The 23,060-nt window shown below is 41.6% G+C and overlaps 1 protein-coding gene across 3 annotated transcripts in view; it reads right to left on the reverse strand.

The window, feature by feature from the left end:
* epb41a (erythrocyte membrane protein band 4.1a) overlaps positions 1–23,060 on the reverse strand; it is a 79,161-nt gene that overhangs the window by 51,791 nt on the left and 4,310 nt on the right. For all 3 annotated transcript variants that reach the window (XM_037693110.1, XM_037693109.1, XM_037693107.1), the window contains exons 2-6: positions 8,416–8,732; positions 5,910–6,173; positions 3,680–3,784; positions 1,200–1,242; positions 1,011–1,086 (exon numbers count right to left, since the gene is read on the reverse strand). In XM_037693110.1, the coding sequence (XP_037549038.1) occupies positions 1,011–1,086; positions 1,200–1,242; positions 3,680–3,784; positions 5,910–6,173; positions 8,416–8,724 (797 nt within the window). In that variant the 5' untranslated portion in view covers positions 8,725–8,732. The remainder of the gene's footprint in view (positions 1–1,010; positions 1,087–1,199; positions 1,243–3,679; positions 3,785–5,909; positions 6,174–8,415; positions 8,733–23,060) is intronic.

Raw genomic sequence — 23,060 nt, forward strand, 5'->3', positions numbered from 1 at the left:
ATCGTCTATACAAAGTGGGCGGAATCATCAATGCAAAGTGGGTGGAACCGTCTATACAAAGTGGGTGGAACCATCTATACAAAATGCGTGTGATCGGCAATGCAAAGTGGGTAGGATGGTCTTTTGGTGTTTGAGCCATTCTGCCCATTGTGGTCCTTAATCCTATGATTGGAATCAATTTCTTTAGCTTATTCAAGCACTGCTGAAAAGTCCGGGATTAGCCATGGAGCGCCATCACCTATGATATCTCTTGGTAAATGCATTCATTTCTTGTGGCGCTTCCTATCAACCCATTGGGAAGGGGCGATCCAGATGTAGTTTGCAGTTTTTCTGGGTGAGTCATCCATTGATGTAGCTCCGCTGACCGATCAACGGCTGCTGTTTGCTTACGTCAAAATCAAACAAGGTGGTCCCATAAACCGAACTGAATGGGGTAGTGGGTAGGCCCTTAACTGGTGCCGTGTTGTGCTGAGCCGATGAGAGTTGAGACAGTGGCAAAATGCCACTAGTTGGAAGAAACTGGATTTCACAACTACATTTATTAACTACATTTTATCAGGACAGGAGACTGTGATGAAGTGAAGATTCAATGCAATCTGCTGGTTTCCTTAGACAAAGAACTTTTACTAATTAGCTTTTATAATGTATGTGAATGTTTTTGTACAGTGTCCTGAGATGACTTCTGTTGGGACTTGGTGCTTTACAAATAAACTGAACTGAATTAATTTGTCAGCACCACTTTCATGTTAAAGTTCAGAGCTCCTTCTGTTTCTGAGACAGCCACAGAAAGTCCACCTCCTCCCCCCACCTGCCTCTCTTTAGAATCTAATCCAGCAGCTTCTCTATCTCTTAATGGCGCCCTCTGGTGATGCATGAGTTTTCTGCAGGCAATCGACATTCAAAATTAACTTCTCTGATAAAAATCACCAGTAACATTACTTCTCCTGCTTCAGAGAAAACCTCACAGATGTTAGAGTTTGATAAGTCAGTAAACTGTATGACTTCAATACCTTGTTATGTCTTCGGATAGCTGGGCTGGATCCGGTGGGTAGAATTTCACATTAAAAGTGAAATTATAGTTGTCACCTGGAGAAGAAATGGGCGGGTGTTTTGGAGTTGGTAAATATTTAAATGAATGCGTTGAAGAAAATAAAAATGGTGTCATATTTGATAAGCATATAAATATTGGATAAGCTCACCTTGTACCTGTCTGCGAATCTCTTTGGTCAGGTCCATCCATGTCTAGTAAAACAAATAGAAAAATTGAGTATAGAGTTCTATAGGATATTTTGCTAACAATTAACAAACAAACAGGCACACAGAAACATGAGTAAAACATTAATGTCTTTGGCTGGGAGTGATAAGGAGCGATGACTCAAGACTCTTGCACCCTATAACATTCTATACAATAACCTTACAAAATAAGAGTCCCTTTTAAATTAAAACGAGCAGGATTTTATACCTGGATTATTGAGCATGAACTATGGTGTAAAACTTGCACAGTTTGGATACAAAGATGTCTTTCTTCAGGCTGACTCTATGGATCCAGACAGGTCTAACCAGTTTCAGCTCACACACATGAACTCAGCTCTGCAGAACCAGTTCCTGGTTACAACCCAGTCCCACAGCTGATGGTTCTGCAGAACCTCTACAAGCAAAGACCTTGTATAATATTGGACCTTGATTTATGACCTTGACCTGTACAGACAGATGGAGACTATGCAATAATGCCCCCACCTTTTGACAGGTGTACTGTAAAATAAAAACTGAAATATGACATTCCCATAAGTACCTGTGATAACAACTCTTTAAGTTTAGCTCTGGTTGCTTCCAATTGTCTCAAAGTCAGAAACCTGCAGAGCTCAGAGACCAGATTGTCACAATGTACAGATGTGATGAAGGCTACAGATGAGGAGTCTGACTATGAGCAACCAGAGCTCTGATCGGACTAAGACAGCAAGACAGAACCGTTTGGCCTCAGTTCTAAACAATATATTAAGATAAAATCAGGCACCGCTCATCACCTGCCCAACACCATCCCCACAGTGAAGCATGGTGGTGGCAGCATCATGCTGTGGGGGTGTTTGTTTAGCAGCAAAGACTGGGACACTAGAAACCTGTAATACAGAGCTCAAACCTGACATAAGGTTCACCTTCCAACTTGAGAAAGACCCATAGACAATTGAGGAATGGCTTAGGCACATCTTTGAATGTCCCACACATATCCTGGTGTTGACCCCTATCAGACATCTATAGAGGAACCTGAAAAATGTCACCAATGGTCCAATCCAGCCAAAAAAACTTGAGATTGGAACTGCTGCGAAAGTTGGTTCAATTCTGAAATGAAGATGGATTTATACTCAGCGGGAAGTAAAGAATTCTATTTCTGACGCTCTACCAAGACTATAATGACAATGCTTTGTTCTTCTAGGAGCTCAGAGAACCTATTCTCAATACAATAATGTGTATGTATTGTCTTCATTGTATGTTCCATACAATGGCGAAATTGGCTCCCTGCATTTAACCAATCCAACACCAGGTGGAGCAGTGGGCAGCTATCAAAGGCGCCCACATATGGGGATAGGGTGTGCTGCTCAGAGACACAACGAGATGTGCAATGACTGGGGATCGAACCTGGGACTTTCGGGTCCAGAGTCGGCTGCCCTGCCTCTATCCATCTTGGTCCCCTAAGGCCCACACAGAACTTTTGTCTCCTGGGGGTTTGGATCAACTATGGGATGACTGCCATGAAATGTGAAGTGAGCGCGGTTAATGCGACTGCTCAGGAAACAGCGTGAGCGCAGTCACGTTGTTGGGAGTATTAGCTGCGGAGAGCTAACATCAACTTCTAGGAGTCAGTATTCATGGTGTGAGCTCTAATCTGTCGTGGTCAGAGGACGGCGTGCTCAGTCGGTTCTGCTGAGTGGACAGCGTCATCACAACAACACCTGGAATAAGATGCTCTCCACTGTTTGAAGAACATCACTTTCTGTGATAGTCATAATGTAGCAAGAAACTGAGGCCCACGCCATGTGGTTGCTGTTTCTGTTAGCGTACCACAGAGCCGCACTGTGGGGGAGTGGCTACTTGAAGATCAGCTATGGCGATGGTTCTCAAACTTTTGTCCTCGTTGGGGAAAAAAAAAATCTGCAAACTTTTATATTAACAGACAGATTTTTCTTTTCTACAAGGCGTTGGAACGGTAGTTTTGCCTACTTGTTTTGGCCTGGGGAGGGGACCAAAAAAACAAACATTCAACGACGGTGTGTCCCCCCAGTACTATCCCATGTGCCCCCAGGGAGGAGTGCCCCACAGTTTGAGGACTACTGACCTATGGGGTTTCTCTTGGAGTAAAAACAGGTCCCTGTGGAAAAGCACGTCTGTCTGCTACGTCAGAGAGAACTCGTCTTTCCATCTGGTGGAGTTTAAATGTAGCAATCTTCTGCAGTGCGACATTCAAGTTGCTCTTTTTATGAAAATTAATTTTATTTTTATAATTCTGTTTGTATTTTGTTATTTTTGGGCACAGAGTGCAGATTACTGAGGGGAAAAAAATGAAACAGTTTTAGCAACAGGCTGCAACAACAAAATTGTACAATGTTAAGCGGGTCTGACTATGTCCTGCAACCACTAAATAACACAGAAGTTGGAAGAAGACGGGTCAGGGGGTTATGCTCACCTTCATAGTGGGTGTCGCCCAGATGGCCAGACCATAATAGTCTTTCTCCAGCAGGTTGAGGTGGTCACATACACTCATGAACAGATCCTGACCTTTGGCATGTTTCTAACAGAAATGTACAAAAGACCAAGAGAATGAATCAGAAGTTATTTGATGGTTCTCCCTCATGCAGCTGCTCAGAATGTCTGTAATGAAAGACTGATGCTCAGCTCCTCAGGGATAGAAATAAAACAACATAACTGAAAGGAAAGCATTATTCTATGATGTACAAAATGCAATACAGTCCCTTGCTACTTCGCGGTTCGACTTTCGTGAACTCGCTCTTTCGCAGGTTTTCAACGTAAGCTTGTACACGACACACGATTGGCTGATTGATGGAGTGAGCCAAATGAGCAACATCGATTTTGTTTATTTAAAATAAACTATTTAAAATAAATTATTTTAATGTAGCACCTGTGCGTTTTTTGTTTGTTTGTTTGTTTTGTGCGTTGCACTTCTTAAGCTCTCCCCAGTCTCTGCCTGATTGTCTGATCGCCTCGTGCCTGAAGTATCAGCCTTCTTGTTCCTGCTCTGTTCCTGACCCACTTCATGGTCATGGATTCCTCCCCTTTGCCTTGCCCAAGACGGATATTTCTGTCAATCGGATATCTGGACCTCGACTTATGCTCTGCACATAGGTGCAGCAGGAGTTGGGGGCGGACTGGTCATTGGGAGCACCGGGACATTTCCCGGTGGCCTGGCCCGTTTGCCGAGGGGGACTAAAGGCTCGGTCACGCTTGATTATTTAAAACAAACAATCCACGCTACTCGTGACATGGATTGTTTATTTAAACTATTGTAGTACTTACATTTATTTATTTAATTTATTCATTCATTTAAAAGAAACAAAATAAACAAAACAAATTCATCAAAAAGAAAAAAAACATTGAATGAAAAGGGTGCAGAAAGAAGAAGAAAATTATAATATCTGCCCCTTATATATATAAAATAACTACAAACAAACAAACAACCTGCACTTGAACAATCTCCAAATTGAAAACAAAAAGCATCAGGTATCCTTCACCTGGTATCATACCTTCCCAACAACTTTAACTTAATCATCTTTTTAAACATATAAATGTTTTAGAAATGTTTATGGTGATATCAATGAATGACAACGCAGCTCCTTCAGACCAGTTCTAAATGGAGGTTTTACAAACATTTCCATTCTCTTAAGGTTATAACGACTCTCTTTAACAAATTTTAACTTAATATTTGGGCTAATATTTTTATGAGCTTAATCCATGACTTGTAAAATATTATATTCAACCAAATCACAAAATGTTAATAATTTCAACAGTTGAAATAATATATTTGTTAGTACTTCCTACTAATAATTCTTATAGCTCGTTTTTGTCAAATAAAAATAGGGTTTATAATTGTTTTGCATGCTTTTCCCCAAACTTCAATACAATAGATTAAATATGGAACAATCATTACATTATACAATATATACAAAGCTTTGTCATTCAGAAACTCTTTTACTTTAGACAGTAATGCAATTGATTTTGATATTTTTATTCTAAAGCAATTTACATGAGATTTCCATGTCAGCTTCTCATCAATAACGACACCCATTAACTTTATGAATTTCAATACTGTCAATTTTAAATTTAAATTGTTTATTTACATGGAAGGAGGGAGATTGGGAGTGACACAGCTGATGAGAACCAATGTGATTCCGGCAGAGAAGTGGGCGTGGCCGGTGGGTGGCAGCGCGTTTAGTTTAAAACATTGTTTGAAACATTGCAAGAGTGTGGGAAGGGTTTATAAAGCCTTAAAATATATGTAAACACTAAAATAAATATAGCATTCCTACTTCACGGTTTTTCACTTATTGCGGGGGTGTCTGGAACGTAACACCCGCACTAAGCAAGGGACTACTGTAATGGATTTCAATAAGGTTCATTTTCTCCATGAGACCGAGGGATGAGGGACGGTGTCATGTTACACTGTGATTAATGAGGCGGGACTTAAACAAGGACTAACTGGGACTAGGTTAGGTGCTGTATGATAACGAGTTGTGCTACAGGAGGGACTGGAAAACGTTCTGAACTGGGTTTATGATTTGGAGTTTTATTTATTTATACAATTCTCTGAGGACTTCTGTTGCTCTAAATAAACTGGGATTACTGGGAAAATGCATGACTAAAGCTCTGAGGAGCAGTGCTGTGAAGCTCAACGCTCTTACATCCAGCTCGCACTCGTACAGCGCGTCGTCCAGCAGGGTGACTCTGATCTGCAGGCTCTTCGGCCGGCGAGGAGCTCTGGGTGGTTTGGCCTCGTCCTCTGCTGTCGTCTCCTTCTTTTCTTCCTTTTCCCCACTTTCAGGACCCGACTCCTTCTCTTTATCCTCTTCTTTCTCCAGAAGAACTGCTTCTCCCTTCTCATCATTCTTCTCCTTCTCCTTCATCCCCAGCTCCTCCTCAGCTTCCTTCTTCTCCACCTGGAGAGCCTGAAAAACAAACGTGCTGTCTTCAGTAATGTTTTCTTGTACATGATTGTTTTATTCCAGCTGTAACTGGGTCAGTAGTTAGACGGTGTTAGAGGTGGTGCCAGATCTGGAACAGACTGATGCTAAATATTCACTCAGTCATCTGAACTTCAGTTAACTCATTTTTTTGCTGATTTCTAATGAAAACATTTTGCCAAAAAAAACAAAAAAACATTAAACGGCTATAAAAAATCAAAAAGAAAAGCAACAGCTAAAAATAACTCCCTTCAAAAAACAAGAAAACACAAAAAGACCAACTGGATAAAAGAAATGGGGCTCTGCAGCTGAGATGGGCTTTGATGGACGCTCCTCTGACACCCGAGCTGACTGAAGCAAACTTCTTTGTGCGTTTTTATTTTTATTTTCTCCATCAAACGATAAAGTTGCTCAGGCTGATGAACAGTGGAGTTATTTTTGCCGATTAGCTTGTGTGACTAATAAAAAAAACAACACAGTTTTAGGGCTGACAGTTTGACTCGGGTCTGTCTATTCCCTGGATTGACATCTTTAAAAATATAAAAAAGTTAAATCTGGTCCTCTGGACATTCAAAAAAACAAAACAAAGCAGTATCCAGCAGTCAATGTGCGAGAGGCAGAGGACACCCTGGACAGGTTGCAAGTCCATCACTACGTGGCAACCCAGTGTTTAAAAGGAACTTTTCTTACCCCTAGAAGTAGCCGCACACCAAAATGACCTAATATACCTCAAGTTATCAAGATCACAACATGAAGACAAACGGATGGACTGAAGGTATTTCCAATTCCTCCTTTTTGCTCTGTAACGGGGACAACAAGAAAATATCCAGCATGTCTAATATAGTGTAGGTAAGAGTAATTAATTAAAATATCCAACAATGAAATGATAAATGGACTGTACTTATAAACCACCTTTCTATCTTATCAAGATACTCAAAGGTCTTTACAACACAACCTGTGCCTCATTTACCCTTTCATACAGCGCTCTACTAGATCTATACAAAGAATAGTCAGAGGTTTATCACATTCATACACTGATGGGACACACACCGGAGGCTATGAGGGGTTCAGTGTCTTGTTCAGGGGCACTTCAGCATGTGACTGCTGGTGGAATCAAACCCCCGACTCTTAGTATTGGATGATGACTGCTCTAACCACTCAGCCACAGCCGCCCATAACAATGAAGATCAGAATATCTGTTTTATTTAATCTGCTTGATTAGATTTAAACCTAAACCGACACAGCTGGAGTGTCATGACCACGCTGGTCCTCACTGTCTGAACAGCTGCCACAAAGATGATGTAAAGTGGTGAGGTGTGGACATCTTCACTTTAACCTCACCAGAGGACATCATGCTGCTTGCAACTTGACAGTACTGTACTTTCCACCGTACACGTTGCACTACCCTATAAGTCACATCAGTCCAAATATGTCTAATAATGTGGAAAAAAAACCCATAAATAAGTCGCTTCACCGTATAAGTTGCATCTGTTATGCGTCACCCCTGACCACCGGGAAACTTGGGTCAGTGTTTTGCCAAAAATCGATTGGCTGCCAAATGGCGGTGGCAAGAGCGTGCACGGGAGGACTTTAATAAGAATTTAACAAAATTAACACTTACAAACAATTATTTGTTTGCTCGACATTATATCAAAGGTGTATCTCAGCCAAACTTTTCCTTAATAAATGCACTTTAATGGTCAAATGAGCTGCATTTCTCCTGGGCAGCGCGGTGAAATGCAGCTGATTTGACCTTTGCTCCAGTAGTTCCAGAGCGAGACGAAGGTGGCTTGGTATGGCAAGCCAAGTGTCTCTTTAATAGCCACTTTTACCTATTAATGAGACACTTGGCTTGCCATATTACTCTAGGGCCATCTAGTGGCTGAAAATGGTAGTGTTCAATATTTTTCACGTCAGAATGAATTAAATCGTCGGCTCTCAGCCAAAAATTGGATTATAAATACAGGGGGGGGGGACAGAAGAAAGATATATTGGTGTATAAGTTGCAGGACGTGCTAATTTATGCAAAAAGATGCAACTTGTACGATGAAAAATACGGTACTTCAACATTGTTAACATTAACGAGAAATCTTGGGACAAGCTAATGCCACACAATCTTGATTTACTAATCTATGTGCTGGAGCAACAATGACCTCCTGTGTTAAAGCCTGACTTTTCCTCTCAGTCAGTTTTCTTCTGCACCTTAAGGACACCTGTGAGAGCTGACCTGAGCCTCGGCGCTGCTGACTGAATGCTGGTCCAGGGCAACCTCTCCCTCGATCTTCAGTTCAGGCTCGGGGTCAGCAATGGGGGCTTTAGCCTCTTCTTCGTCCTTGTCTGCCCTGTCCCCCCCTTCGCTGTCACAGTGGGAACGCCGTTTCAGGAAGGAGGAGAAGAGGCGCGAGAGACCCCGGCCGGCGGAGTTACGGTTCCTGGGCTGGAGCTGCTCATCTTCAGGAGACGGGGGCCGAGCATCCTGCCCGACTTCCTCCTGCTTCTTTGGCTTCTGGTGACTTTCCACCTCATCTGTGGTCATGGCAATAGCTGATGAGGGGGAAAACAAACAAACAAACAAATAAATAAATACAATTTATATTTCATTCAGGAAATATATAAAAATTAATTTAAAATCAAATAGATCATTACATAAGAGATAAAGATGTTTCAGGTTTCAACCAACTGGACTGAGACTGTTCTCACAAGCATCATCAAGCCATCCGTAAACTTTTTATTTATTTTTATTTATTGAACGTTTATTTAACCAGGCCCATTGAGATTACAGATGTGCTTTTAAATGGAGGTCTGGGTCTGAAGGCAGCCTAACATCTGGAGGAAACCTGTGAGGAGAACATGTATAGTCCACACAGAAAGAGCCCAGGTCCAAACCAGGCTCTGGACCCAGGACCTTCTTGTCGTGAGGCAACAACCATCATGTCGCGTTTGTGTAGTTTGTTCAACATGTTTTGTTAACCGACAGCTCAGTGCGTGCAGACTGCGCTGAAATGATCATTTATATCTCCAGGTGTTTTAAACATCATTTGTGAACGTTTTTTCATTAATTCAACCTTTATTTAGACAGGTAAATCCCACTGAGCCTCGAGGACTCATTTACAAAAGAGACCTGATTGAACATGAACATGATTTATTTTGTAATTTTATTTGAAGCTGGTAAGAGATTATGGACGAGTGGCCCTGTGATGGACTTGCGACCCGTCCAGGGTGTACCCCGCCTCTCGTACAGCAGTGCAGAGCAGTTCCCAGATCCTGCTGGAACAGGATCTGGGAACTGCTCTTATTCTGGGAGGGTATGTTCCAGTAACTCTTTGCTTGGATCCGGTAACTCTCAGGTTTATTAATAATACAGTTATGAACAAATATGTCTGCCTTGAATTAATAAAACTTATACTGGATGTGTAAACTGAAAATAATTACATAAACACTCATTTTAAACACAACAGCTACTTACAACTTCTTAATATCACATACGAGCTGAGCTGCCTCTTTAAGTAACATTTCTGCCTGAATGCTTAAAAAAAATCTCCGCCCATAAAAGAGTGGTGGGGGTCAGTGCCGAGTTAACCAGGCAGGAGCCCACAGGCACCCGCCATGAACAGATGGAGGAGGCGTCTGGAGGTTTCACATATGGAGTCAGACAGTGAACTCAGTGGAGAAGAGTCGGCTCTGAACCATCATGTTGGGGGGGTAGGATGACTGACAGAAGCAGAGTGTTTGCAAATGTAGATAAACATAGATGTTTAACAACCCATTAAAATACACCAAAATGCAGGAAGTCACATCTACTTCATTCAGAATTTCTGGGGGAGGGTCTCCAGACTCCCCCACCCCAACACCCTCCTCCCACGGCACAACGCCCACCATTTGCATTCCAGCATCGATCAGTTTATGAATTAAGCCCAGTCACACAGTGATAACTGAACATGGACATCAGTGCCCCCCGAAAAACGAAAAGGAAGAAGTGGGTAAATATGATGGATGGATGGATGGATGGATGGATGGATGGATGCATGGATGGATGGATGGATGGATGGATGCATGGATGGATGGATGGATGGATGGATGGATGGATGGATATGAATCTGTGGGCAGTAGTGGTTAGGGCAGATTCACCTCAGAGTCTTGGAGTTTACATGTTCTCCAGGTTCTCTGCTTTCCTCCCACCGACCAGAAGCCTCCATGTTTGGTTCATTGATAACTCTGAACTGTCCCTTTAGTAAAGTGTGAGAATATTTGTTTGTTTCTGTGTAACCTTGTGATGGACTGGAGACCCCCCCCCCCCCACACACACACACACACACACACACACAGTTACTGCTGGAGACATAAATATATAAATATAATGGATGGATGAGTGTTGTGTTCACCTGTTTATCTAACCATTAGATATAAACTTGTTTCAGATCCATCTCACTTAAACAGACCTTCAGCTCTGACGTGCAACAGCAACATTTCTGTCAGTTGTTTAGCTCCAGGCTAACAAATCTCCTGCAGCAGCCACTGATCTAATGAAAAGTATTTCATTAGAACATGAAGAAGAGCAGACTGCTGCCTCAGAGTCACATCCATCACACGCTCGTTTCCTTCTATTATTATCCTGATGTCATCAAGACAGGCAGGCGATAGTGATGTCCACGCTTCTGCGCTATTTTTAATTCTTTTGTCGTTTTACATCAGTGAGACATTGCAGCATTGTAGCCACAGAAAGACAGCAGAGAAGCCTGAAGTAAAAAGACTGACTCTGCAGCACGGAGTGAAACTTCCAGGGACGGTGATCGTCCTGTGATGATGGTTATTCTAGAACCGTCAGTCCAGTTCCGTTGATATGAGATGTTCACGCTTTTCAAGCTGATCTGTCACACCGGCTGTGCTGCGAGTCCATAAAAACAGTCCAACAGCCAAATTCAGCTCACTACAGCAGCAGGTCATGGTTTGGGCTGCACGGTGGATCAGTGGATCACTGTTCTTCACAACAAGAAGGTCCTGGGTTCAAGCCCTGAGGTCTTTCTGTTTAAAGTTTACGTTCTCTCCGTGCACGTGGGGATCTTTCTCCAGGTTCTCCAGTTTCCTCCCACGGACCTGAACCCTCCATGTTAGGTTCAAGGGTAACTCTTAACTGTCCCCGTGTGTGTGTGTGAGTGGTTGTCTCATTTGTCTCCGTGTGTCCCCCGAGGGACTAGAGACCTGTCCAGGGTCCTTCTCCTCTCACACAGTGACTGCTAGAGGCACCAGCGTAAGGAGGTGCAGGTTAAGAAGATGGAGGGACGGTAGAAAAACTCCTCAATTACCTGCTCTGCTTCTGATTAGAGTTGGTTCTTGTAGCTCACGGACTGAAGAGAACATGAACCTGACTTTTAAAACAGCAGAAGGTGTGAAGAAATGTCCTGCTTCTGTTTTCATGAGGTTCTGATGCTGACTCAGTGGATCGCCCGGGAGCTGGACCGTAACACTTTGTTGAGCTGAAAGTTAGCCTCACTTTGAGCCTGATGAGATCACCATGGCAACAGAGACTCAGTTTCTGTAAAACATTCAGTAAGAAGCTCCATCTGTTCAGTGATAGGTCCGTGAGAGGAGACGGACGACAAACATTCAGAACCGTACAGTCATCAGGTCCGTCACTGTCCAAAAGCAGAGGACCTGGTTGTCAAAAGTTTATAATCCATCAAGTTCATCAATTTATTTATTCTTTTTTTACTGGAATCATTCACCCATAACTCATCCATCCAGCCAAGGCTTAATTTGAGCTGGATCCTGCCAGAACAAGATCTGGGAATTCTCTTATTTTGACAGGGTGCATTCCGGTAACTGTTTTCTTGGATCCGGTAACTCTCAGGCCTAATAATAAATTTATGAACAAATTTGACTGAATGAATAAAACCTATATTAGGGATATGCAATCTGAAAATAATGACATAAACACTAATTTTGAGCTTCCTAACATCACATCAGAGCTGTCGCATCACATTTCATCTTCTGCTCTTAAAAAATTCTCCGCCCCTAAAAGTTCAAAGTCATGGGCAATTTGATTAAAAAACACAAAAATATAATTAAAGTTTTGCACTATGTAAAAAAATTCCTGCACTTTTGTGAACAATCTAATGTGTGAAGCCCTGCATCCATCCATCCATCATCTTTACCCGCTTCTTCCTGTTTGGGTTACTGGAGTCACTGGTGCCCATGTCTAGTTGTCACTGTGTGAGAGGCGGGGGACGCCCTGGACATGTCTCCAGTTCATCACAGAGACACATTGAGACAAACGAGACAAACAACCATTCCCTCTCTCATTCACACCTAGAGACAATTTAGAGTTACCAATCAGTCTAACATGCATGTTTTTGGTCTGTGGGAGGAAACTGGAGAAAACCCACGCATGCACAGACAGAACATGCAAACTCCACCCAGAAAGGACCCAGGCTGGGATTTGAACCGGCGACCTTTCCACTGAGAGGCAACAGCTCTACAAACTGAGCCACGATGCTGCCCCATAACGCATTTCTTGCTTTTTAAATAATTTAAATGTGTAAATAAATTACACCTGAATTACTGGTAGGTTGTCTTCCAGTGTCTTACGCGTGATTGTGATCATGAAATAAAACTGTTCACTGGTATTTCACCTGGTAGCCTTGAAGGCATTTGTTGAAGACTGTTTCTGGTAAACTTTAAAATATACGGAATGATTTAACTGGATGTAGCTACGCCGTGTGACGTGGTTATAGCCTGAACACAGTGGGTGCTCATTTGTAACATTTGACCTCATCCAAGCCAACGTGTTAATGAACGTCAACTTAAAGGAACGTGACGTGACAGAATGGTCTGTGCTGCTGGTGGGATGTTAAAATGTGCTGACAGTTTATTACTGAAGAGACATAAACAGCTGGAAACAACAGGAAGTACAAGCTGCTGGTCGTGCTGAGTGGATTCTGCTGTAAGGGCCAGGAGAGCTGACGGAGCAGAGACAAGGTGTGGGTTCCAGCTCCAGGTGTACTTGAAGAAAAGAGAAACCAAACACAGCAGCAGCTGAGGTTTCCCTTCCTGACTGTAGTTTTCTGTACAGACGATCCAACTGTGCACATTTTCAGCCTTGCAGCAAAAACATCTGCTCTCTCAGACGAGTTCATCATTTTATTACAGAAGGTTTACTCTTTAACAAGTGTTTATTCAGTTTAAATGAGACATCGGTGGAATCTGTGCTTTAATTCCTTCCATCAACGTGCACTAACAAGCTCCCCATGACCAGCATCAAGCTGGGTTTTATTTCATAGTCAGCATCAGTGCATCTGTGCTTCTCTGCCAGGCCAGCACTGTAAATAAGAACTTGTTCTTAGTGTTTATGCCTGGTAAAATAAAGGTGAAATGAAAAAAGAAAATTCTCATTGCCTGCAGGTTCATTCTGTCAGTAAGAAGCTCTTGTCTTGTCCTAATGAGATGTCAAACACAACTAAAGTACCACAGATTATACACCTGAGAACAAACTATCATGCAGCAATCTATAGAAATGTTCTGGACAAGAAATAAAACTGCTTTAATTTTGACCTTGATTTGTGACCTTGACCTGAGCTGTGGTGATGATATGTGTACTCTGACTACTGATGACAGTGGTGCTTGAAAGTTTGTGAACTCTTTATAATTTTCTATATTTCTACATAAATTTTACCTAAAACATCAAAAGATTTTCACACAAGTCCTAAAAGTAGATAAAGAGAACCCAGTTAAACAAACGAGACAAGAATATTATACTTGATCATTTATTTATTGAGGAAAATGATCCAATATTACATATTTGTGAGTAGTAATACTATGTGAACCTCTGGGATTATCAGTTCATTTGAAGGTAAAATTAGAGTCAGGTGTTTTTAATATGTTTATAGGAGCAAAATTATTTGACCAAATTGAAATGTTTTCAGATTAAATAATTCAAATGTATTGTTTACATGGGCACAATCCGTTCACGACGAGCGTTTACATGCAGCGGGCTTTGTTCTGAACAGAAGTACTGACATGTGCAGAGTGGTAAACTGTCCTTAAAAAAACACAGAAGAAGAAGTTCTACTTCCGGGATGAACATAAACAAACCTGAGCTCACAAAATAGACCTGCACCAGGTTCTAATGACGGTGGAGACGTTGCTGCACTCCCTGACTGAGCTACAGGTGATACAGATCATTCTGAGCTCTTTCGAAGTTTCTAGTAGAAAATGTGTCGCTCACCAACCAGTTTTACTTCACATGCTAATATTGTTAGCATTAGCCAGGCGGAAATGACATAGGTGGCACATGCGCAGTCAGATCAGTTTTTCACGATTGGAAAAAAAAAAATCAGATTAAGTGTTTACATGCGCACTGTTCAGATTATGAATCAGCATAAACCACCTGTCTCGTTCTGATTACAAATGATTTCGGATCGAGCTGAATCAACAAAAAATATTCAGAACGGGGCGATTACATGACGCATTTTTATTCCGAATGGCTGTTTAATCCGATTACTTATGTCCATGTCAACATGTGATGATGATCAGGTGTGAGTTTCACCCTGTTCGATTTAAAGAACAGGATCTATCAAAGTCTGATCTTCACAACACGTTTGTGGAAGTGGATCATGGAGGAACAAAGGAGATTTCTGAGGAGCTCAGGAAAAGAGTTGTTGATGCTCATCAGGCTGGAAAATGTTACAAAACATCTGTAAAAAGAGTTTGGACTCCACCAATCCACAGTCTAACGGATTGTGAACAAATAGAGGAAATTCAAGAGCATTGTTACCCTCCCCAGGAGTGGTGGACCAACAAAGATCACTCCAAGAACAAGGAGTGGAACAGTGGGCGAGGTCACACAGGACCCCAGAGTAACTTCTAACAACTGAAGGTCTCACATTGACTGATGTTGATGTTCACGAGTCCAGCATCAGGAGAACACAACAACAGCTAACAGCTCCTTTGTGGCTGGTCATCACACCAGCTGATTGGTGAGGAACAGCTCCAGTCCCTGGTGGCTGTATTTTAATACAACTTCTGATTTTAATTCACATATTAAAATTCACGTTTTTTATTCAGTAATGTATGGGATTTCAAATGCAACTTTGTACAACACTTGAATAAACATGCTCACATACAGCAAAAGTAGATTAGAATAGTTATATGGAAAGTACAAAATACACTAAATTACTCAAGTGAGTAAATGTAATTTGTTACTTTCTCCCTCTGCAAACTACATTTCCCCTCTTCTACATTTCTGGGATCATTACTTGATGCAGGTCAACGACCACCACTTTAAATAAGTCCTGGCTCTTAGTTGAAAACTAAAATGCATTTGAGAAAAACAAGTGTGATCATGCATGTCTGTATTTCTGGCTGCTTGGTGGCGTGTTTCCGAGTGCTGACAGAGAGTATAAACATTAAAAGCGGCTTTAAAATTAATCTGGAGCTGTGTGGGATTAAGGGCTGATGTGTGCAGATGTGGAGGCAAGACGAGGCCGGCTGTCAGTTTGTCGCTGCTGCCTGCCCTTCAATCTTTAGTTCTTTTCCAACAAAGCCTTCGTGATGCAGCAAGCTAAAAATACCTTCAAACTCCAGAAACTGTTCGACCCACAGGAGTCTGAGACAAGCATCAAAACAGTCTCATAAACAAACAACAGATTCCCAATAAAACCTCCTGTCTGGATAAAGGTCAGTGTGTGAAAACTGCCAAGGCAGGGACTGATATCTGGACAAGTCAAAGACTTCAGCATTATACAAGATCAGGTTAGGGTCAACATTTATGTGGAGCCCATGTAGCTTAAGACGTGGGCGGGTGGGGTAGGCGGGGCGCTCAATTCTGTTGACTGGGTGGGGCGAGCTCCTTGAATAATGGTGGGGTAAACACTCTCAGCGAGACTCAAATACCACGAGGAGGGAAATGTGTCAGGAGACAGAGGAAGAAGAGGAAAGTGAAGAATGTAGGACTGAGGGTTGCAACTCTAAATGTGTAGACAATGACAGGCAAAGGTAGAGACCTGGCTGACATGATGCAGAGAAGGAAGGTAGATGCTTTATGTGTCCAAGAGACCAAGTGGAAGGGCAGCAAGGCTCACAGCATTGGAGCAGGGTTCAAACTGTTTTATCATGGTGTGGATAGAAAGGAAAATGGAGTAGGGGTGGTCCTGAAGGAGGAGTTGGCAAAGAATGTAGTAGAGGTGAAAAGAGTGTCAGATAGGGTGATGTGTCTGAAGGTAGAAGTAGAAGGTCTGATGCTAAATGTTGTCAGTGGTTATGCTCCACAGTTTGGATGTGATGTGGAGGAGAAAGAAACATTTTGGAAAGATCTGGATGAAGTGATAGAGAGTATTCCCAGGGAGGAGAGAGTGGTGATTGGAACATACCTGGCTGGACATGTTGGCGAAAAAAACAGAGGGGATGAGGAAGTGATGGGTAGGTTTGGTGTCGAGAAAAGAAACCAGGAAGGACAGCTGATGGTGGATTTTGCCAAGAGAATGAAAATGGCTGTAGTCAACACTTATTTCCAAAAGAGGGAGGAACATAGAGTGACCTATATGAGTGGAGAAAGAAGTACACAGGTCGACTACATTCTGCGTAGAAGAGGAAACCTGAGGGAGATTGGGGACTGTAAGGTTGTGACAGGGGAGAGCGTGGCCAGACAGCATCGGATGGTTGTGGGTAGAATGACTGTTGTGAAGAAAGAAAAAAGAGTAAAATCAGAGAAGAAGACCAAATGGTGGAAGCTGAACAAGGAAGAATGTTGTGAGAAATTCAGAGAGGAGCTTTTAAAGGCTCTGGGTGGTAAGAAAGAGCTTCCAGAAGACTGGGCCTACAGCAACAGTAAAGATGGGTAAGAAGGTACTTGGTGTGTCATCTGGACAGAGAATGGATGATAAGGAAGCCTGGTGGTAGAATAGTGAAGTGCAGGAAGTGTAGGACCTGATGACATACCAGTGGAGGTTTGGAAATATCTTTGAGAGACGGCAGTGAGGTTTTTGACTCAAATATTCAATGGCATATTGAGGGTGACAAAATGCCTGACAAATGGAGAAGAAGTGTGCTGGTGGCCATTTTTAAGAACAAGGGTGATGTACAGAGTTGTAGCAACTACAGGGGAATTAGGTTGATGAGTGACACAATGAAGATCTGGGAGAGAGTTGTGGAAGCAAGACTTAGACAAGAGGTGACTGTGAGCAGCAGTATGGTTTCATGCCAAGAAAGAGTACTACAGATGCCATCTTTGCTTTAAGGATGGTGATGGAGAAGTACAGAGAGGGTCAGAAAGAACTTCATTGTGTCTTCATGGATCGGCTCTGAGTCCCTTCTTGTTTGCTCTGGTGATGGACCGACTAACAGATGAGATCAGGCAGGAATCGTGGACTACGATGTTTGCAGATGACATTGTGATCTGTGGTGAGAACAGGGAACAGGTGGAAGAGAACTTGGAGAGGTGGAGGTATGCACTTGAAGGAAGAGGAATGAAAGGCAGCCGTAGTAAGACAGAGTACACGTGGGTGAATGAGAGGGAGGCAGGTGAAACAGTGAGGCTACAAGGAGCAGAGGTCACAAAGGTGCAGAACTTCAAGTACTTGGGGTCCACTGTCCAGGAAAATGGGAAGTGTGGTAAAAAGGTGAAAAAGAGAGTCCAGGCAGGATGGAGTGAATGGAGAACAGTTTCAGGAGTGATTTGCAACAAAAGGATGTCAGCAAAGGTCAAAGGAAAAGTTTACAAGACAGTTGTGAGACCAGCTATGTTGTATGGTCTGGAGAGAGAGAGACATGGACAAAAAGACAGGAGAAAGAACTGGAAGTAGCAGAAATGAAGATGCTGAGGTTCTCCTTAGGAGTGACAAGGATGGATAAGATTAGGAATGAGATCATCAGAGGTACAGCACAGGTTGAACAACTGGGAGATAAAGTTAGAGAGACCAGACTGAGATGGTTTGGACATGTCCAGAGAATGGACAGTGGGTATATTGGTAGAAGAATGTTAAAAATGCAGCTGCCAGGAAAAAGTCAAAGAGGAGCTATATGGATGCAGTTACAGAGGACATGGAGGTAGTTGGAGTGAGGACAGAGTGAGATGGAGGAGGATGACTCCCTGAAGAGGGAAAAGCAGAAAGAAGAAACACTCTCAGCGAAGGTTGCCGGATCAAAACCCACTTGGGGACTTTTCTGGGTGGAGTTGGAATGCTCTCTCCATGGATGTGTGGTTTTTCTCTGGGTGCTCCAATGTCCTCCCACAGATCAAAACATGCATTTTAGGCTTATTGGTAAGACTTGAGACCTGCCCAGCGTGTAACCCGCTTCTCGCACTGTGACCGATGGATATGGGCACAAGTGACCTCAGAAACCCAAACAGGAAGAAGAAACAAATGTTTTTAACTTCTGTCTTTTGCAGGACTTACTGTGGATGAAATGAGAAAAAGTCAGAATCAGAACAAAGATGTTCTGAAACTGGAAGTGGCACATAGAAGCAGCTGTCCCTGTTACCAGCAGCAGGTAATCAGGTCATAGGTTGTCATGGTGATACGTCCAGTAGACATTAAACCCTGACAGACTAACAGGAAGGTAATTCATCATTAGGTCAATGATCCTGCTTTGCTGCACAGACCCACCTGACTCTGATTAAAAAGATGGTTCAAACTGAAACACTCTGTTCCCGACTGCATCACATCCGTTCATTCAAACAGGAAACGTGAGCACAGACTCAGAAACTAGTTTTAAATTGTTTCCCAACGAGCCATGTCAGCTGAAAGTCCTGGAACTAAATTTGTGAGCGGAGACGACAGTAAAGAACCTCAGCAGCTCCGTCAGTTTAACACAACCTTCCCTTAGCAAAAGAAAAGCTAATTTTATGAATTCAATATTTTAAAAAATCTGATAATCAACGTTTACTTTTAGCGCATTTTCCTCTCCTGACATGAACTGGAGCAAGTGAAAACCTTTCCTTCAAGACTTTTGAGTTTATTTTAAAGCTCTTTACTTTTCCAGACACATACAGAACCTTACTTTAACTTTAACACAGAAATACTTTTCTACAATCTGACTTTTATTAGATACAAGCTGTCATAAAAAAAGATGACGTTTCTAAAAAGAATCTGCTATTTTTTTTAGTTTGACTGAAAATTACAGGGTTTACTTTTTTCGATACCTGAGTACCTGTGATGCATTGAGGTGCAGGAGCGTGCATGTGCCTGTAGGTCCAACAACGAATGCTTCTGTCTAAGACAATAAACACAAAGCTAGCAGCAGATTCATTCATTCAACCTTTATTAAAACAGGTTAATCCCATTGAGCCTCGGGGACTCATTTACATGAGAGACCTGATTTCTTAAAGAGTGATGACAACAATAGACATTCATAAAATAGGCATAGGCATACAAATTTAAGTTTCTCTTTCTTTTCTTTTGTTTTTTTTAAACAAATCAAAACAAAATAGCAACCAAAAGGACAATCAAGAGGAATAGTAGCAAAAAAAAAAAAAAAAAGATTATAAGGCGATTTAGAAAACTAAAAAAAGGAACATGTCTGCATTGGTTTCTCCCAAGAACTGAACATTTGTTTAAAGTCACTTAGAGGTTAGGAATGTGCAATATGGCATAAAATTCATATCATGATATGTATTGTAAAGGGTGGCGATAATGATATATATCGTGATATGTTTTTGGTATAAAACGTATAGGAATTTTTTTAAAAGCATAGGGTGTCCTTTTGCCATCATATATTTTAAATTAAGAAAATTCCACTACTAGGTCCAAAGACTTTTTAATTAATAAACAAATCAAATATTAGACTTCTTTCTTGTAGTGCAAAACAGTGCAAAAGATATCAAATGTAGTTTTAGATATATGTTTTAAACTAAAGAATATGTTGTTAACTTAACAGTTTCCAGTCTTAACAAATGAACAGCAACAGAGCAGCATGTTACACTGAAACACTTCACCCTCCAAACCTCTAGTGGGCGTCTCCTTCTGCTTTAATGGAGAGCTGACACAAAATGAGTCTGTGGCTTTGACCAGAGGGCCTTTCAGTAAAATCACACAACACAGCGTTCTTTTCACTGATCAGAGAGCAGGTTTCTTTAAAGCTGACCAGCGCTTGCTTTAACTTTCAACGGGAAAAAAACAACAACTTTTGATGGTACACAGTGTTTTGCGCATGCGTCCGAATACGTTAACACTAAGGCAAGCCGGGCGTAGTTAGCTTGTAGCTTCGCTACTTAGCTCTCGAAAAAAAGACTTTAACGCCACTTGTGCACAGTTTTCAACTAAAAAAAAAGTAATGATTAAACTGACAACTCTGATTTTACGTCAGACACAGCATTACTGCAGTTAGCCGATAGAAGATAGATCTCTATCATAGGCTAAATTTCTATTGTTTCTACAGTGTACAGTATATATCGCGCATTCCTATTAGAGGTCAAGGTCAAGAGCTTAAGGTCTTTTTGCAAGATATTCCAGGAAACAGGAGCGGAGTAGGAGAAGGCCCTTTAGCCTAGTTCAGTTCTCACTGAGGGGACACTGCAGGTAATTATGTCCTGAGAGCGCACGCTGTAGCTGCACTCACAAACAAACATGTAGGAGGAGATGTATGAAGGCAGCAGACCAAGAAGCAAGGCCGGATTAACCATATGGGCAACTGGGCAAGTGCCCAGGGGCCCACGATCTCTAAGGGGCCCAGGGCAGTGAGGGCACAAGTAAAATATCTGGTTATCTCCTGCTTTACTTGGAGCCCCGCACTGCACAGAGAGACTGTGCGCTGGGCCGCCCCGCCTCCTCCCAGCAATGGCTGCTGCAGCTCTGTTTTTTTTTTTTTAATCCAATCCTCGACGGCGCGACCTGTCAATCAACTCAGTAGACGTTAGTAACTGACCAATCGACGACCTCAATTTGTCCCAAAGGTAAACAAAAACGCCCCTTACCTGCTGACAAGCTCATCAGTTTTTTTTTTTGAGAAACATTGTTTTAATTAAAACAATAAGTTTGTATCTGTTGCAAGATGATTTTAGCAGTTTTGCAGTTTTTTAATCTACTTAATGAAGAAGAGTATGACTTCAAATTGTTCATAAAACAGGAAGGAAGGCTTATTATCTCTCCTCTTACTACAGTGAATGTGGTACTTTGCTATAGGTACGACGATATTTATGGCTTCAGAGAAAGCTGAGCTTAAGTTATCCACATAAAGTAAAATGTCATCAGCATAAAAAGAAGGAATGTTAAGTTTGAGATTAATCCAGTTTCTGATTTCTGACCAAACACTTTGTGTTGACACGAAAAAAGAAATACTCGAGGGATTCATCTTCTGATTTACAAAAGACACAAAAATCAACATCAAATTTAAATCTTCTTTGCAGAAACATGGCTACAGGATATATCTTGTTTATTATTTTTAAATGATTCTCCTTCACTTTAGGAGATTCAGGTCATTTGACAAATTTAGAATGAGCATAAGTTATTATGGTTTTATGATTTATATTAGGTTTCTTGAAGGAATCTTTGTTATAATCAGTAAATCCTTTGTCGTATACATTCATTAATAATCTTATTGAATTTGAAGTCAACTAAGTTACAGTCATTTAGTTTTAATTTGGGCATCGAATCATCACCTTTGAATATATAATATTTTTAATTAATTGAATCAGCTGTTGGTCAGGCCAACAGCTGATTCCCGTCTTGTTGTGCCAAAATAGTTATTGAATCAAGTGTTTACTTTGTAGGTAAAACTAGATGTATAACAACCACTAAAATACACCAGAATGCAGGAAATGGCATCTACTTTATTTAAAATTTTCTGGGGGAGGACCCCCAGACCCACCCCCCCATCAATGTTATCCCCCTACACACATTATAAATGCTTCTGACTCCAGTGGCCAACACATTACTAAACAAGTACACATATGGTGTTCAAAGTGCGTTCAACTTAACTCAGTCTTGACGATTTGTGTCAACAAGAGGGGTCACATTTATAGTTATATGAATATTTGGAGTTTTACATAAAAATACACTTGATAGTTAGAATTTTAAGTAAATTTACTGTATATTATAGTAATTCATTCTTTATTTTGCCAGATTATGGTGATTCTGGGGTCGTGATGATGGGGCCCTTGAAGACTGTTGCCCAGGGTACAGTGAAGTGTTAATCTGGCCCCGCCAAGAAGTAATTTAAAGATGAAAATGTACCAGTGGGAGAGTCTGCATGACGTTAATGATGACCAGTTAAACAGTGAATACAGGGTGCAGTGGTGGGTACGGTAGTTACAGCCGTTATGAATCTTAGTGCAACGTGATAGACAGCGTTCAACATCTGCAGGATGCTTGTAGGAGCATTCATATAGATAGTGTCACCGTAATCAATGGAGGGAAGGAAAGTCACAGTTACAAGGTGTTTCCTAGCATTCAGAGTTAGACCTAGTTCTGAAAAAGAAACCCAGTTTAACTTTCAGTTTCCTTACTAGGTTTCCCAGGTGAAGCTTAAAAGAGAGATGCGAATTGACCAAGATACCCAAATACAGTATTTATAGAATCAGCAAACTCAATCGGGACACCATTTGAGGATAAAGTCAGAGGAAGAACTGCTGGGACCGACTTCCTGTTTGGAAAAAAAAAGCATCCCTTTGGCATTTAGGACAAGTTTGAGGTGGAACAAATCAGACTGGGTGATGTTAAATGCAGATTGCAAAAGCTGGAAAGCCTTATCAACTGTTTTAGCTTGACAATAAACAACTGAGTCATCAGCATAGAAATGTATGGATGCATCAGGGATGTTTTGACCTACATTACCTATGTAGATTGTAAAGAGGGTGGGTCCTAAGACTGAGCCTTGTGGTACACCATTGTTGACTGTTAAATAACTGGAGGAAGTACCATTATGTTGAACACATTGCCTCCA

The sequence above is a fragment of the Nematolebias whitei genome, chromosome 19 (assembly GCF_014905685.2).
Source record: "Nematolebias whitei isolate Nwh7 chromosome 19, NemWhi1, whole genome shotgun sequence".
NCBI classification, from domain to species: domain Eukaryota; kingdom Metazoa; phylum Chordata; class Actinopteri; order Cyprinodontiformes; family Rivulidae; genus Nematolebias; species Nematolebias whitei.